General features: G+C 40.6%; 1 protein-coding gene across 1 annotated transcript in view; it reads left to right on the top strand.

Moving 5' to 3' along the window:
• The first annotated feature begins 1,609 nt into the window (after nt 1-1,609).
• Nucleotides 1,610-13,622, top strand: part of IQCM (IQ motif containing M) — a 528,943-nt gene continuing 516,930 nt past the window's right edge. The window contains exon 1 of the mRNA XM_044063384.1: nt 1,610-1,746. Within this exon, the coding sequence (XP_043919319.1) occupies nt 1,657-1,746 (90 nt within the window). The 5' untranslated portion in view covers nt 1,610-1,656. The remainder of the gene's footprint in view (nt 1,747-13,622) is intronic.

Below are 13,622 nucleotides of genomic sequence, written 5' to 3'. Positions count from 1 at the left end.
TAAATAAAATAAAAAAGAGTGCATCCCCCCTCGTCTGACATGACGATGATGTCACAAAATAGGGGGAAGTGGGCAGACGTGGGTGGGGTTGTGGGAGGTGCAAGGTGTGTGTCCTTAGTCTGGTTTTAGCCACAAAGAAAATGGCAACCCCAAACAGCTTTCTATGTTTAACAGCAATAAAAAAGAGTTTAAGAGCAATATTTAAAATCTGTCCCTGATTTTGGACCTTTATTCTCCACCCATCAAGTTCTTAAGCAAAAGTTGAGAGGTATACAGAGTACAGTCCGTCACTAATGCCAGACATTAAAATTTCATACTTCTATTAATCAGAAAATGCATGTTGATGCAAAACCTGTTGTACTAAAATTTTAAATGAATACGTAATTTTTAAAAATTGTCCCAGGTTTCAAGCTTTTATTTCCCTGTTATTTTTGGCTTTATCCAAAATCTTGAAGAAAGAAGTTGATTGGTATGCCTCGGAAACCTTTGCATAGGCTTTTCCATGGTAATCTTAAGCTTGGGCATCCAGAAAATGTATCACTCAAATCATCTTTTTCTGTCTGCCTGATCTTGCTGTTACCATGGAAATGCCAATGCAAATATTTCTGTATAATTGCTACTCTGGCGGGAGTTTCAGGGTATGATGGGCAGCTGTTGAAAGTGGGGCAGTTCTTGACTGCCCCATGCCCTATGGTTCCAGCACCCATGACAATAATTTCCTTTGTTTTAGAAGAGATGCCTTTAGAAATTAGTTGTGAGATAAAGAATGATTTCCTAATTACAGTCAACATATGACAGAAGCATAGCTGATCACTTGGTGCCCTGGGCCAGTACTATGAACCACCATCCTACCTTCTCAGCTCTTCAAGTGAAGAACAAAAAAATAAAATAAAAATAAAGCACTTCACTGTAATAAGAAAATTGCAAAGATCAGCTTATTACACTTAGTTCTATGCCCTCTCTCTTCCTTTAAAGTACAAAAAAAAAAAAAAAAAATGGACATTCCTTCTACCAGCACACCAATCAGGTTGGTAGATGCCCAACATGTGCCACCCTCCATCTTGCCCCAGCCATTCAACTCCCATGTCTATACCCTGCCCTCAACCTTCTTTCAACTTATTTTAATAAAAAAAGGTCTTCTTTTTAATCTGTAGCAAACAGTTGCTACAGCTTATACCCTACCTGCACAAAGCACTACAGTACTCATGTTTTAGTTTAAAACAAATCTTCTTTTTAAACTGTAGCAAACTGCTTGCTAGAAATGTAGCAAACAGTCACTATAGTTTATACCCTGCCTGAACAGAGCGATACAGTGTTCATGTTTTAATTAAAAAAATATTTATTCTCTTTAAACTGTAGCAAACAGCTTGCTACAAATGCAGCAAAACGTTGCTACAGTTTATACTCTGCTTGCACGGAGCACTACTGTGCTCGTGTTTTAGACCACATATGGAGCACTATAGTGCTTAGGTTTGACTGCAAATGCAATACCGACTTTTAAAAGCAGGTATTACATTGAAGAGAGATTGGGATTGGCTGATCGCACCCCTCAACACTTTGCAGCTAGCTTATGCTAATGCCATATGGTGATTGAAGGAAAGGAAGCTATCAAGCCAGGTGTCCAGGTCTCTAATCATTGATTGCAGGTTGTTATCAATGCAGTATACTGAAGCAGTTTCCTTATTCCTCAAAGAGAGGATACTGGATTTCTTGATATTTAGCTTAAGCCCTTCTTCAGTGTACCAGGTATTCTTTCATATTAATTCATTTTGAAAAGTATATGCATCTCAGGTTGACTTGACAAGTGCACCCAGCTTTCAGTCTTCTGCAAATTTGATGAACTAGAGATCAGTTTTATCAATTTTGAGGTCAACTGAATTAATGCATATAGGTGGGAGCTCAACAAGGGTTTCTGGGGGACATTAATGATCACTTTCTCTCTCAATGAGGAGGCAACACCAATTCTGATACTGGGCCTTTTCTCTCTCAGTCAGTTTGCAATCCATCTTACCACAAAGAGGTGCCAAATGCTTTGGCCAAATCTAAATAGGCAGCATAGGCAGTGTGAACATTGTCCATCAGCTGCATGGCCATTTCAAACATGCTTACAAGGTTTAGCAGGTATGACCTACCATTTACAAAAAAAAAATTGCTATGATTGAGCCTAATTGGACTTTTGATGTTGTGATTTACGAGGTCTATAGTGTTGTACTTCGTGGCTTTACAGATTAGACTCAGAAGGCCGATGGGCCTGTTGTTTCAGAATTTGTGTGGGGGGTCTACTCTTGTGAATGACATCACTACCACAGTGCACCAGGATTAGGAGACATAGTCTGCAGAAAGGCTTAGATTAAATAGTTTAAGTGGAGGATTAAAGAGTGCATTTAAAAGTGTTTATTAGGCAACTCAGTATATTATCTAGTCCCATGGAAGAAGTGTATTTGTTGTTGGAGAGTAACTCAAGGACATAATCCGTGATGATACTGAAGTGGTAAATGAGTCAGGAATGATGGGAAATGTCTGGAGCAGTATTGTGACAGAGAGGCTAAGACATTCCCTGAACAGTATTTGTTTTACCTGGTTAAAGAATCTATCTGCCTCTGATGTCCATTTAACTTTAAATGGGCATTTTCCTTTTGTTCATTCTAAAACAGCTTTTCCTACTAGCTTATAATAGTGGGTGTTTCAAAGTGGTGCTAAAGACACTGACCTTTTTGTTGTACTAGTAGAAAGATTGCTAAATAATGAAATAAAGTTCAAAGCTGAGCAGTGTAGACCTATACTAAAGCATGTAGTAAATTCTGACAACAAACAAAACTTATCAACTATGTGCATACTATGTTTTAAATGTAGCGGGGGGGGGTCACATAGCTAGAGTTTGCCCTAATGATGGTAACTCTTTTTACACCTGTGAAACCCACAGGAAAAGCCTACTACCTATTTTGCTATAGCAATGGAGTATGATGAATTGTCTGCAGGGGAACTGGAGTCAGCAGTTTGCTCCGTGACTACAGCCAAGTTAATTATATCCAAAGTCTAAGTTAATGACAGGGAACTGGTAGCATGGTCATATTTATAAAGTCACAGCAAAGTTTTAAAAATAAACTCCTCTCTAAAAAGCAGTAGAAGTGGTCTGTATGGTGTATATAAGGAAACAGTATCACATTTGTAAAAGTAGTCCATCCTACTACTGTTGTTCTCAGTTTAACATATGGTATGATCATAAGGAAAGTTCTTTAAGGAATTATGGAGGTAGTGGGATGAATGTCTATCTTATCATTGTATGAAGAAGAAACATCAAATGAATAGGGTTACAGTTGCACCACTGACTACCCTGGAAAAGGGGATGGGGTAACCTCCAAATACACTTATAAGGTCAGGGGATAGTGTTAAAAAAACAAAGCATTTGGCTACATGAACATTCTGTGGTTCAACAGCTGAGAGTACTGAACCCTGCCACAGCATATCTTACAACCTCTTAGTGCAAGAAATCTGAACAGAGCCTGACATAATGGGGGGGGGGGGGAAAGGCCCAAAAATAGGGACCAATTTTAAATATTGCTCAAATAAACTTTGAAAGTCATTAGAATAAGAGGATTTGTGTTAACATGTATTTTATAAAGGATATGAAGTCTGAAACTCAAACATATGTAATTATTTATTGACTTTAGTCCTCGGATTATCTGAGTAATTTGTCAGAAAACCACAAATTTTATGAGGAAATGAACAAAAATATGAGGCTAAAATCTGGACAGTTGAGAGCTATGTGCCACAGAGCCATTGAACGTAGATTAGTACTCAAGAGTAATGAATGTAGACAGTAAAGCAGAATTTCCTGAAGAAAATGTAGATGCAGGTCCAATGACAAATCAGACTGCCAAAACAGTGTTAGCTACAGGAAAGATGTTTCAGTTTGCGGTGTCTTACCCTGAAAGTATTAAAAGGCATGGAGTACAGGTAAGTAGAAAAAACAATTAAGAGAAGGGAATGCTCACTGGAAGAGTGTATTCAAAAGAAAAAATGTAACGATGTTTGAGAAACTGTCTGTTGAGCTAAAATAGAAAGCCACAAACATGGAAAAATCAAAGCAACAGGTAAGTGTTAAGAAGAAAGATCTCACATGCATGCAGTTGATGCCTTCTGTTTTACTACTAATGTAGTAAAAAAGGGAAAAAACAGATGTTGATCAGAATTCTAGTGGTGCTGCAGTAGCGTTGTCACCTCAGAGTAAGACATTGTCCTGCTCGATTCTCAGCTAAAGCATCTTCTGTGTGGAGACATGCGTGAATGGGCGTACCTTCGTTGAAGGTTGTGCTTCAGGGCTGGCAACTCGGCATGTAAAAATCTACTGCCAATCATTAATGGACCAGAGTTCCGCTGTGGCGACCCCTAACTGGGAAAAGCCAAAAGACACAACAGCATCAGAATTCTAAACACATTTCTGTCAGTATAAAATAGAAACATGAAATAAAGGAAGACAGCAGGTAACAGGTATATGTAAGTCAGGAAAGAAATAAATCACAAGACAAATTTTCTTCACAAGACAGATTTTGTTCAAAGGTACCATTTCTGAAAGAAAGCAGCCTAGAGAGGGAGAAAATGGAATAATTGTGCCCACTTACACTGAGACAGGATAATATCAACCTAAAGAAGGGAACACAAAGGAGATGGTAGTGTATACTGGAAAACAAAATAACCTTCAACATCACCTTATTAGCATTCTTGCTGAATTAACATACCGGAATCCTAAACTGAAGAAGAAAGAGGGTTCTGTGCATCAGATTTATAAAGAAAAAGAACAAGAAAGAACAAATAATGTAGCGGTAGAATTTGACACTAAAGAATACAGGTCTGTGTTAGCTTTCTTAGGAGAAGAGATAGACAGTGAGAACCCTGCATTGGTAGGAGAGGTGTTAGCACCTTCTAGCTCATGAGAGACTGACCCAAAGGAAATTCCAGAGCTGACCAACCTTCAAGTAGGTTAAATCAACTTTAAATTCTCACAGGGAATGGGGCAGTTTGAGCAGAGCAAAGGAAAACACAGTTAGAGCTGTACAAGAGGAAGCCAGACAAAATGCTGTCACTTCCTGCTTGTACTTCAAGTAACACAGTTATTTATTGCACAGAGTAAGTAAAGACAGATAGGAAGTAGTACTTCAGCTGTTGGTTCTCAAAACTTTTAGGTCCTTAGTAATGACACTAGCACATAGACATTCACTAGGAAGATTCTGAGGAATAGACAAAGCAAGTGTCCATGGAAGGTTCTTCTGGCCAGGAATAACAAAAGAAATTGAAATTTTCTGTGGTGGTTGTCCAAAATGCCAGAAAATAGCCATTTACAAAGGCTTCCAAATCTGATTCTCATGCTTATTACAGAACTCCATTTAAAATAAATGGATACTGTTGGCCTTACAATAAAATCCAGTGTGGGTTTCAGTGCATTTTGGTTATTGTGGACTATCCTACTGAGCATCTGAAGGCTATTCCCCCAGGTAAAAGTAATGCTGTAGCTAAAGTTATGGGAGTAGTGCTGTTATTTTCAAGAGTAGGCATACTTAAGGAAACACTCACTGACCAGGGTCCTCCATTTATGTCAGAAGTAGTGCACTGACTCCACCATTGCTTTTTTTCAACAAACATCTTTATTAAATTTTCACACATGACGTAGGCAAGCTTACATTTTTACAAATGAAAGACAAACAACATGACACCACTTTGGTTGCAAACAATATACATCACAGGTACCACTGACACAACTGTAGTTGCAAACATTATACATCACTTGTAATCTACCTAGTCATTGTCAGTTAAGCATTATATGGCTCATTCAAATCTTGCCTTTGAAACCTTGTTCCTGCTCTGCATATATTGTTCCCACAATTCCCATTTTTCCTATGTAGTTTGCTCCCTCCCTTTTCTAAAGATCCCAATTCCAGTCATTTTATCTCTAGTACTATATTCTCTACTTCTAGTAAAGTTGGTCTTGACTTTGATTTCCATTTTCTAGTAATTGCTTTTTTGGAAGCCAACATAATTAAGCTCAGCAAGGCTTTATTATGTCTAGGCAATTGCAATTCTGTATCATAACTCAAAAAAATCATCTCGAAGTCAATCCAATCTGCTCAGCCAGCATCTCTGACAGAGTGGTCTGTAGGGAATCTTTAAAGTCTGCCAGTTCATTACACTCCCAAAAATATGTTCCCAGCCACCTCTTTCTTGCCCGTCACACCTCCAACACTTGCTATCCATCTGAGGAATAATTCTTTGGTGTCTACTTGGGATATAAACATACCTATGTAAATACGTCCAGGCAATGATCCTAAATCTTCTAGACTTTGTTGCATATTTGGGAGATATACATATGTTGTGTCTTTCGGCTTTTCCCGGTTAGGGGTCGCCACAGCGGAACTCTGGTCTGCTAATGATTGGCAGTAGATTTTTATGTACCAAGTTGCCGGCCCTGACGCACAACCTTCAACGAAGGTACGCCCATTCACGCATGTCTCCACACAGAAGACGCTCTAGCTGAGAATCGAACGGGACAACGTCTTACTGTGAGGCGACAACGCTACCGCAGCACTACATATACAGTAGCTATAAAACGTTTACACACCCCTGTTAAAATGCCAGGTTTTTGTGATATATAAAAAAAAAATGAGACCACAATAAATCATTTCAAAATATTTCCCACCTTTAACGTGACCTTATAATTATACAATTCAGTTGAAAAGCAAACAAATCTGTTAGGGGAAAAATATAAAAAAATAACAAACATTCAATAAGCTGGTTGCATAAGTGTTCACACCCTTAAACTAATACTTTGTTGAAGCACCTTTTGATTTAATTACAGCATTCAGTCTTCTTGGGTTGGAGTCTATCAGCATGGTGCATCTTGACTTGGCTATATTTGCCTACTCTTCCTTGCAAAAGCACTTCATATATGTCAGATTGCAAGGGCATCTGTTGTGCAAAGCCCTCTTCAGGTCACCCCACAGATTTTCTATTGGATTTAGGTTTAGGCTCTGGATGGGCCATTCCAAAACTTTACTTTTCTTTTGGTGAAGCCATTCTTTTGTTGATTTAGATGTATGCTTGGGTCATTGTCATGTTGAAAGTTGAAATTCCTCTTCATCTTCAGCTTTCTAGCAGACACCTAAAGGTTTTGGGCCAAAATTGACTGGTATTTGGAACTGTTCATAATTCCCTCAACCATGACTAAAGCCCCAGTTCTTGCTGAAGAAAAGCAACCCCAAAGCATAATACTGCCACCACCATGCTTCACTGTGGGGATGGTGTTCTTTTGGTGATGCGAAGTGTTGTTTTTTGCACCAAATGTACCTTTTGGAATTGTGGCCGAAAAGTTCAACCTTGGTCTCATCGGACCATAACAAATTTTCCCACATGGGGGACTTGATGTATTTACTGGATTTTATTGGATTTAATCAGTATTAAAACTTTGCTTTTATTTAACATTTTGTGTCCGGTGTTCCTTGGAACCCTTCCTGCCAGTGTTCTTCGTTATTTGGATTTGATGTATTGTTTTGCAAATTTTAGCTGGGCTTGGATGTTTTTCCTATGTAACAAAAGGCTTCAGTCTTGCAACCCTACCCCATAGTCCAGATATATGAAGAATACAGGAGATTGTTGTCACATGTAGTACACAACCAGTGCTTGCCAGAAATTCCTGCAGCTCCTTCAGTGTTTCTGTAGGTCTCTTGGCAGCCTCCCTGAGCAGTTTTCATCTTGTCTTGTCATCAATTTTGGAGGGACATTCAGTTCTTTGCAATGTCACTGTTGTCCCAGATTTTCTCCACTTTTTGATGACAGTCTTCACTGTGTTCCATGGTATATCCAGTACTGTGGAAATTTTTTTGTACCCTTCTCCTGACTGGTACCTTTCAGCAATGACATCCCTTTGATGCTTTGTAAGCTCTCTGCGAACCATGGATTTTGCTGTAGCAGGCAACTAAGTAAATGTCAGGAAAATCCTCCTAGGACAGCTGAACTTTATTTGGGGTTAATCAGAGTATCTTTAATTGATGGAAGGTGTGTACCCAAGAAGACTGCATGCTGTAATTAAATCAAAAGGTTCTTCAACAAAGTATTAGTTTAAGGGTGTGCACACTTATGCAACCAGTTTATTGTATGCTTTTTATTTTTTATATTTTTCCCCTAACATACTTCTTTGTTTTTCAATTGAATTGCACAGGTTATAGGTCACATTAAAGGTGGGAAAAGTTTTGAAATGATTTATTGTGGTCTCATTTTTTATATCACAAAAACCTGGCATTTTAACAGGGGTGTATAAACTTTTTGTATCCACTGTACTCTCTCATTGTCTCTTTCTGAATTGCTTATCCAATCTCTCTTCTCAATCCTTTCTAAGCTCCTCTGATTGATACTTATAATTATCATGCAGTATTTAATATGCTTTACTAATTATTTATTTTTTAACGGTAGCTTCTGTTCTAGATTCTATTAAAAACTTTAGCTGTGTGGGCTTCCATTCAGGAGCCCCCTATTTCTTTCTCTTTGCCTATATTCTGATATTAATCCTTGATAGGGTAGGCAATCTTTAACCTGCAGTCCAAATAAATTATTGGCCTCTTCCCATTCTATTATCTTTCCCTTTCTAGTTATTTGCCTCCAATACCTTGGTTCCTTTGCCAGTTCTCTCCAATAAATTCCAGCCCCTCTTACCTATTATTTGTATCCCTGACCACAGTTAACCCTATCTCTTTTCTCCATTCTTGTGCTGGTTTGGTTCTTAGACTACTCCCTGCTATTTTATGAATATAATACTCTGCATAATTTTTGTTGTACTCCTTAGAAGTCTGCATCCAAAATCCCAATCTCTTCCTATTTATTATAGGTTCATAGGTTCATACTAGGCTATCTGCCCTGGGGCATTTATAAGCCTAGCCTGATTGTGTTTGGCTTACGCCACCCCTTGATTTGAGTATACTGTGCCCTTTTTAAAGTTTAGTTTACTGTGCCTCTGTCTAATAGTGACACGGAAGTAATCCCCGGGACAAACCTACGATCCACCATCCACTCATCAAGATTCTTCTTGAAGAGAGTCAGTGAGGTGCTCTGCCTAACATGAGTTGGAATTCTATTCCAGAGCGAAGGGAGCCTCTGGGTTATGAATCTGTCCCTTCAGCATGTTCTGTTTATTTCTGTGCTGAGGTTCAAGTCCCTCGAGCGCATGGCTCTAAGGGATTTAGATTTACTGAGGTGGAGCATGTCCATTAATTCTGGGTTGGACATAGCTTTATATGTCAGGCATAGATCGCCTCAAAGTAGGCGGTATGCAACTGAGTAGAGCTGGAGTTTTTTTAACCGAGCAGCATATGGCATCTGTTTGAGTCCCTTGATCCTCCTGGTGAGGTACTTTTGGGGTCTTTCTAATTGCTGCAGGTGTCAGGTAAGGTACATCCCAAAGGGGCATTGTATTCTATGATGGGCCTGATGAGGGATGAATAAAGGGGCACGATTACCTCTCTTAATCTAGATGTGAATCCTTTCATGATGAGGTGGGCTATGTAGAAGGTCTTTCTAACCACTTTGGCAATGTGGTTGTCAAAGGAGAGATTGCTATCAACTTGGGTCCCCAGATCCCTAATTACTTTCTCTGTACTTAATGGGTTACCACCTATGTGGTAATTTGTGGGCACATTGTTTTTGCCAAAGGGTATGACTATACACTTTTTGGCATTTAGCTTTAGACCATGGCTCCTGCACCAGTTATCCGTCTCTGTGAGACCTTTTTGAAGGATGTTTGTGTCAGCTGGAGAGTCGATTATGGCACCCAGTTTGCAGTCATCTGCGAACTTGGTGAGCCATAGTCCTCCCACGTTGGCCTGTACCTCAGAAAAGTAAATACCGAACAAGAGAGGTCTCAGGACAGAACCTTGTGGGACACCACTTGTGACCGGTTTCGAGTCTGACATGGCTCCAGCAACTCTGACTCTGTGGGTTCTGTCTTTGAGCCAGTTTGCGACCCATCTTGTGACATAGGGGTTTATATTTAGGCTGGATAGCTTATCTATGATGCCCAAGTGGGGTATTGTGTCAAATGCCTTTGCGAGGTCCAGACAGGCTGTGTGGACTACCTTCCCTTCATCTATGGCCTTGGTGACTGTTTCGAAGAAGTTGACCAGGTTCAAAAGGCAGGATCTGCCCTTGACGAAGCCAAATTGGGTAGGATCTAGTGTCTGTAGGTCCCCAGTTTCTTTGTTTATGAGTTCCATGATGATCCTCTCCATAGCCTTGCATACTAGGCTAGTCAGGCTTATGGGGCGATAGTTTCCAGGGTCTGCAGAGGCGCCACCTTTGTGGAGTAGGACCACTGTTGCTGTACGCCATTCTTTGGGCACATATCCTGTAGTGAGGCTGAGATTGTACAGCAGTTTTACTTGAGGGATTAGTTCTTCTTGCAGTTCATGTAGGACGCAACCCGGGACGCCATCTGGTCCCATGGAAGCGGTGTTTTTGGCTTTGGAGAGGGCGACCTTCACCTCAGCATCAGAGATGTTTGGGAGGCTGCACTCTGCCGGGATAGATACTTGCTCTTTTGGGGGGGGGGGATTTGCACTGAATCTGTCTGCCAGGATATTGGCGATGTCTGTGGGTTCAGTGTATTTTTATCGTTTAGAATCAACTCAGAACAAGTCTGGGAGTTGCATCCCAGGTTCCTAACATAACTGAAAAAAGCCTTATGATTGTCTTTAGTGTCCTGTGCAATATTTCTCTCGAAGCTGGCCTTGGAGGATTTTATGAGGGATCGTAATTTTTTGCTAGTACTGATCAGAGATGCCTTCCCTTTTAGGGATTTTGCTCTATCATGTAGTAGCTTCCTCCTTCTGTTGTACAGTTTATTTATGGCTGGGGTCCACCAGACTGGACGCCTGACTTTGGATGATTGGGTCTTGATTTTGTTTGTGATAGCATGATCCATGCATTCCTGGAGATGTCTGTAGAATGCGTTTATATAGGATTCTGCAGTTTGGGCCGTAGTTTCCACTGGCCCTGGGGCCTTGAAGGATTCCACTTCAGTTTTGAGAAGTGTGAAGTTCGCTTTTAAGAAGTTTTTCACTGTGGTTTTCTGGGCTGGGAGTGGGGTCGGGATGTGGATATCTAGTGAAATTAATTTATGGTCTGATCTTACCAATGAGGGATATGCTTCTGGTATGGAGCATAGAGTCCCCATGTTGGTAATGATCAGGTCTAGTATGTTTTCCCCTCTTGTGGGAGTGGTGACTAGTTGTTCCATAGCATTTGAGTTTATAAATTCCAGGAACCTTTGGGCTAAGGTGCTGGGGCTTGAGTAATGTTCCCAGTCTATGTTTGGGTAGTTGAAGTCACCCAATATAATGGTGTTCGGAGAGATCTTAGTGTTCTCCAATGTTTTCAGGAAAGCCGAGTGGGATTCCTGACTTTGAGAGGGTGGTCTGTAGGATGCTATAAACTGAAAAGCAGTCTTGCCCACTGTCAGTTGCACATGGATGGTCTCCGATACTTCGTGCACTGCCACTAACCTGGAGGTGTGGATATCCTTGATAAATATGGAAACTCCCCCTCCTTTTGTGGTTCGGTCTGGGTTTTGGGGCCGAAAAGCATGATATGAGGTATAATCTGGTAGTGCTGGGGCGCTCTCTGGAGCCTTGAACCAGGTTTCTGTCACTGCACAGATATCGATGTTCTCCATACTGATGAGAGCTTTGAGTGCATGCATCTTGAGGTTAAGACTTCTGGCGTTTAGCAGCATTACCCTTAATTTCTTGTTCCTTGTGCTGTCTATGGAGGTGGGTTTGACTTTTGAGCCTTACCTAAAAAAGGCACTATGGGGGTGGCAGGAGCCTTTGCCAATATACAAAAGCCCAGGGGTGACAGGTGCAAGCCGTCCCTAGCAAAGCAACGTGGCTTGTCGAGCATGTCATCCCAGGCTGACAGACACTGGATCCCCTTTGAATGACACCAACATTTTAGCCAATTGTTAAAATCGATCATTTTGTCTTTATACTGTGGCATCATTCTAGGTGAGGGTAAGATGCTGCTCAAGGTCAGGGTCATACTGGCCTGGGCTACATGATCAGAGAGCTCCTCTATGTCTCTTTTCATGTAGTCAAGGGTGGTACATCTCAGGTCATTCACGCCAGCATGTACAATGACTGAGTCATATGTGTATTTGCTTTGGAGTGACCTGAGTGCTTGCGTTATGTGGTGGATCCTAGCACCCTAGTGCCCTTTATTCAGCTTGGTGAGTGGGACATCAGTGTGTCTGACAATAGAGTCACCTATTACAAGGGTATCAGGTGTGTTATTCAGCCTTAAGGGCTGTGACTGCTTGGCACACTGACTTTGTGTGCTATGTGTTGTACTTGTTTTCTTTTGGGGTAGCGTTTGCTTGGATATCTGCTTCGGAGTTCTCTGTTGCTTAGGTAGATTTTTATTTAGAGCCTCCGAGTATGTTTTTGTGTTTTTATGTGTTTGGTTCGCTGTTGTGGTGGGACTATGTGATACTGGAATTGTGTTGTGTGAGGTTACCTTCTCCTCCTGACTGGTTACACCAGTTTTGAGATGAGAGAGCTCAGCCTCCAGTTTGGCTATATGGTTGCATCTCTCACATATATTTGAACATGTTTGGAGGAGGAGAGGGTTGTCCGTGTACATGAGACAGTTGTAACGTTGCCTCAAAATTCCCAGATTCACCAGCTGGACTGGAGAGGAAACCATTGACTGACCTTTGGACATGCTAGAGTAATATAGGGAACTGAATTAAAACGGATCAATAGGGGACAGGGTAATCGTAGAGAGTATAAGAGTAAGTAGTGCTTATGGTTTATTAGTGCTAACTTGTAAGATTACTTATTTGGACCAGTGAGGGGCCTTAGAATGAGAATATGGTGTTTAATTTGAGAGATAGAGCAGTTCTAAGGGAAAAAATGAAGAGCAGACTTTGTGGAGCTAGGAATTGTTTAAACCCAATTAGGTGGCACTGCCCGATGTTGCGCTATGCTCAAAAACGCGCAAAACCGCGCAAAATAGGGTTTTAAGAGAGGGAGATCAAGGAGTTTGGAATTGACCCAAAATGGCCAATAAAACTACAGTTTCAAGGCAGTAACCACTTCCACAGGGAGCTTCCTCCCTGTATCAGCATCATTCCTTTCCACTTTGAATTATAGTTTTCTGCTTGTGCTATGTATTAGAGTCTTAACTGTGTTGCTCTAAAATACCCCCTCAAATTGGGTAATTCTAGTCCGCCTTGTTCTATTGGAAGTATCAGCTTATCCCACTTGACCCTTGCGGTCTTTCCTTCCCAGATAAAGTCCTTTAACATTGCTTTAGTCAGTCAGTTAAAAACCTCAGCTTACCTTCCCCAATTAGATGGGCTGGTGGAACATTCCAACCATACATTAAAATCTATGCTGTAAAAAGTAATTGAAGAAGATGGCAAAAACTAAGAACAGTTAATACCATACATTCTTTTAGCTATTAAAGATATAGATCGTGCTTCAACAGGATTTGGTCCCATTGAGCAGCTTTATGGCAGATACCCTCATGGGCTATTGGATATTATTAAATAAAGTTGGGAAGAAGATAAATCCCCATTTAAAAAT

Source organism: Protopterus annectens, chromosome 2.part1, assembly GCF_019279795.1.
Source record: "Protopterus annectens isolate FY-2018-M chromosome 2.part1, PAN1.0, whole genome shotgun sequence".
NCBI lineage: Eukaryota > Metazoa > Chordata > Ceratodontiformes > Protopteridae > Protopterus > Protopterus annectens.
Note: the sequence above shows the minus strand (reverse complement) of the source record. Positions and strands in the feature narration are given on the sequence as shown.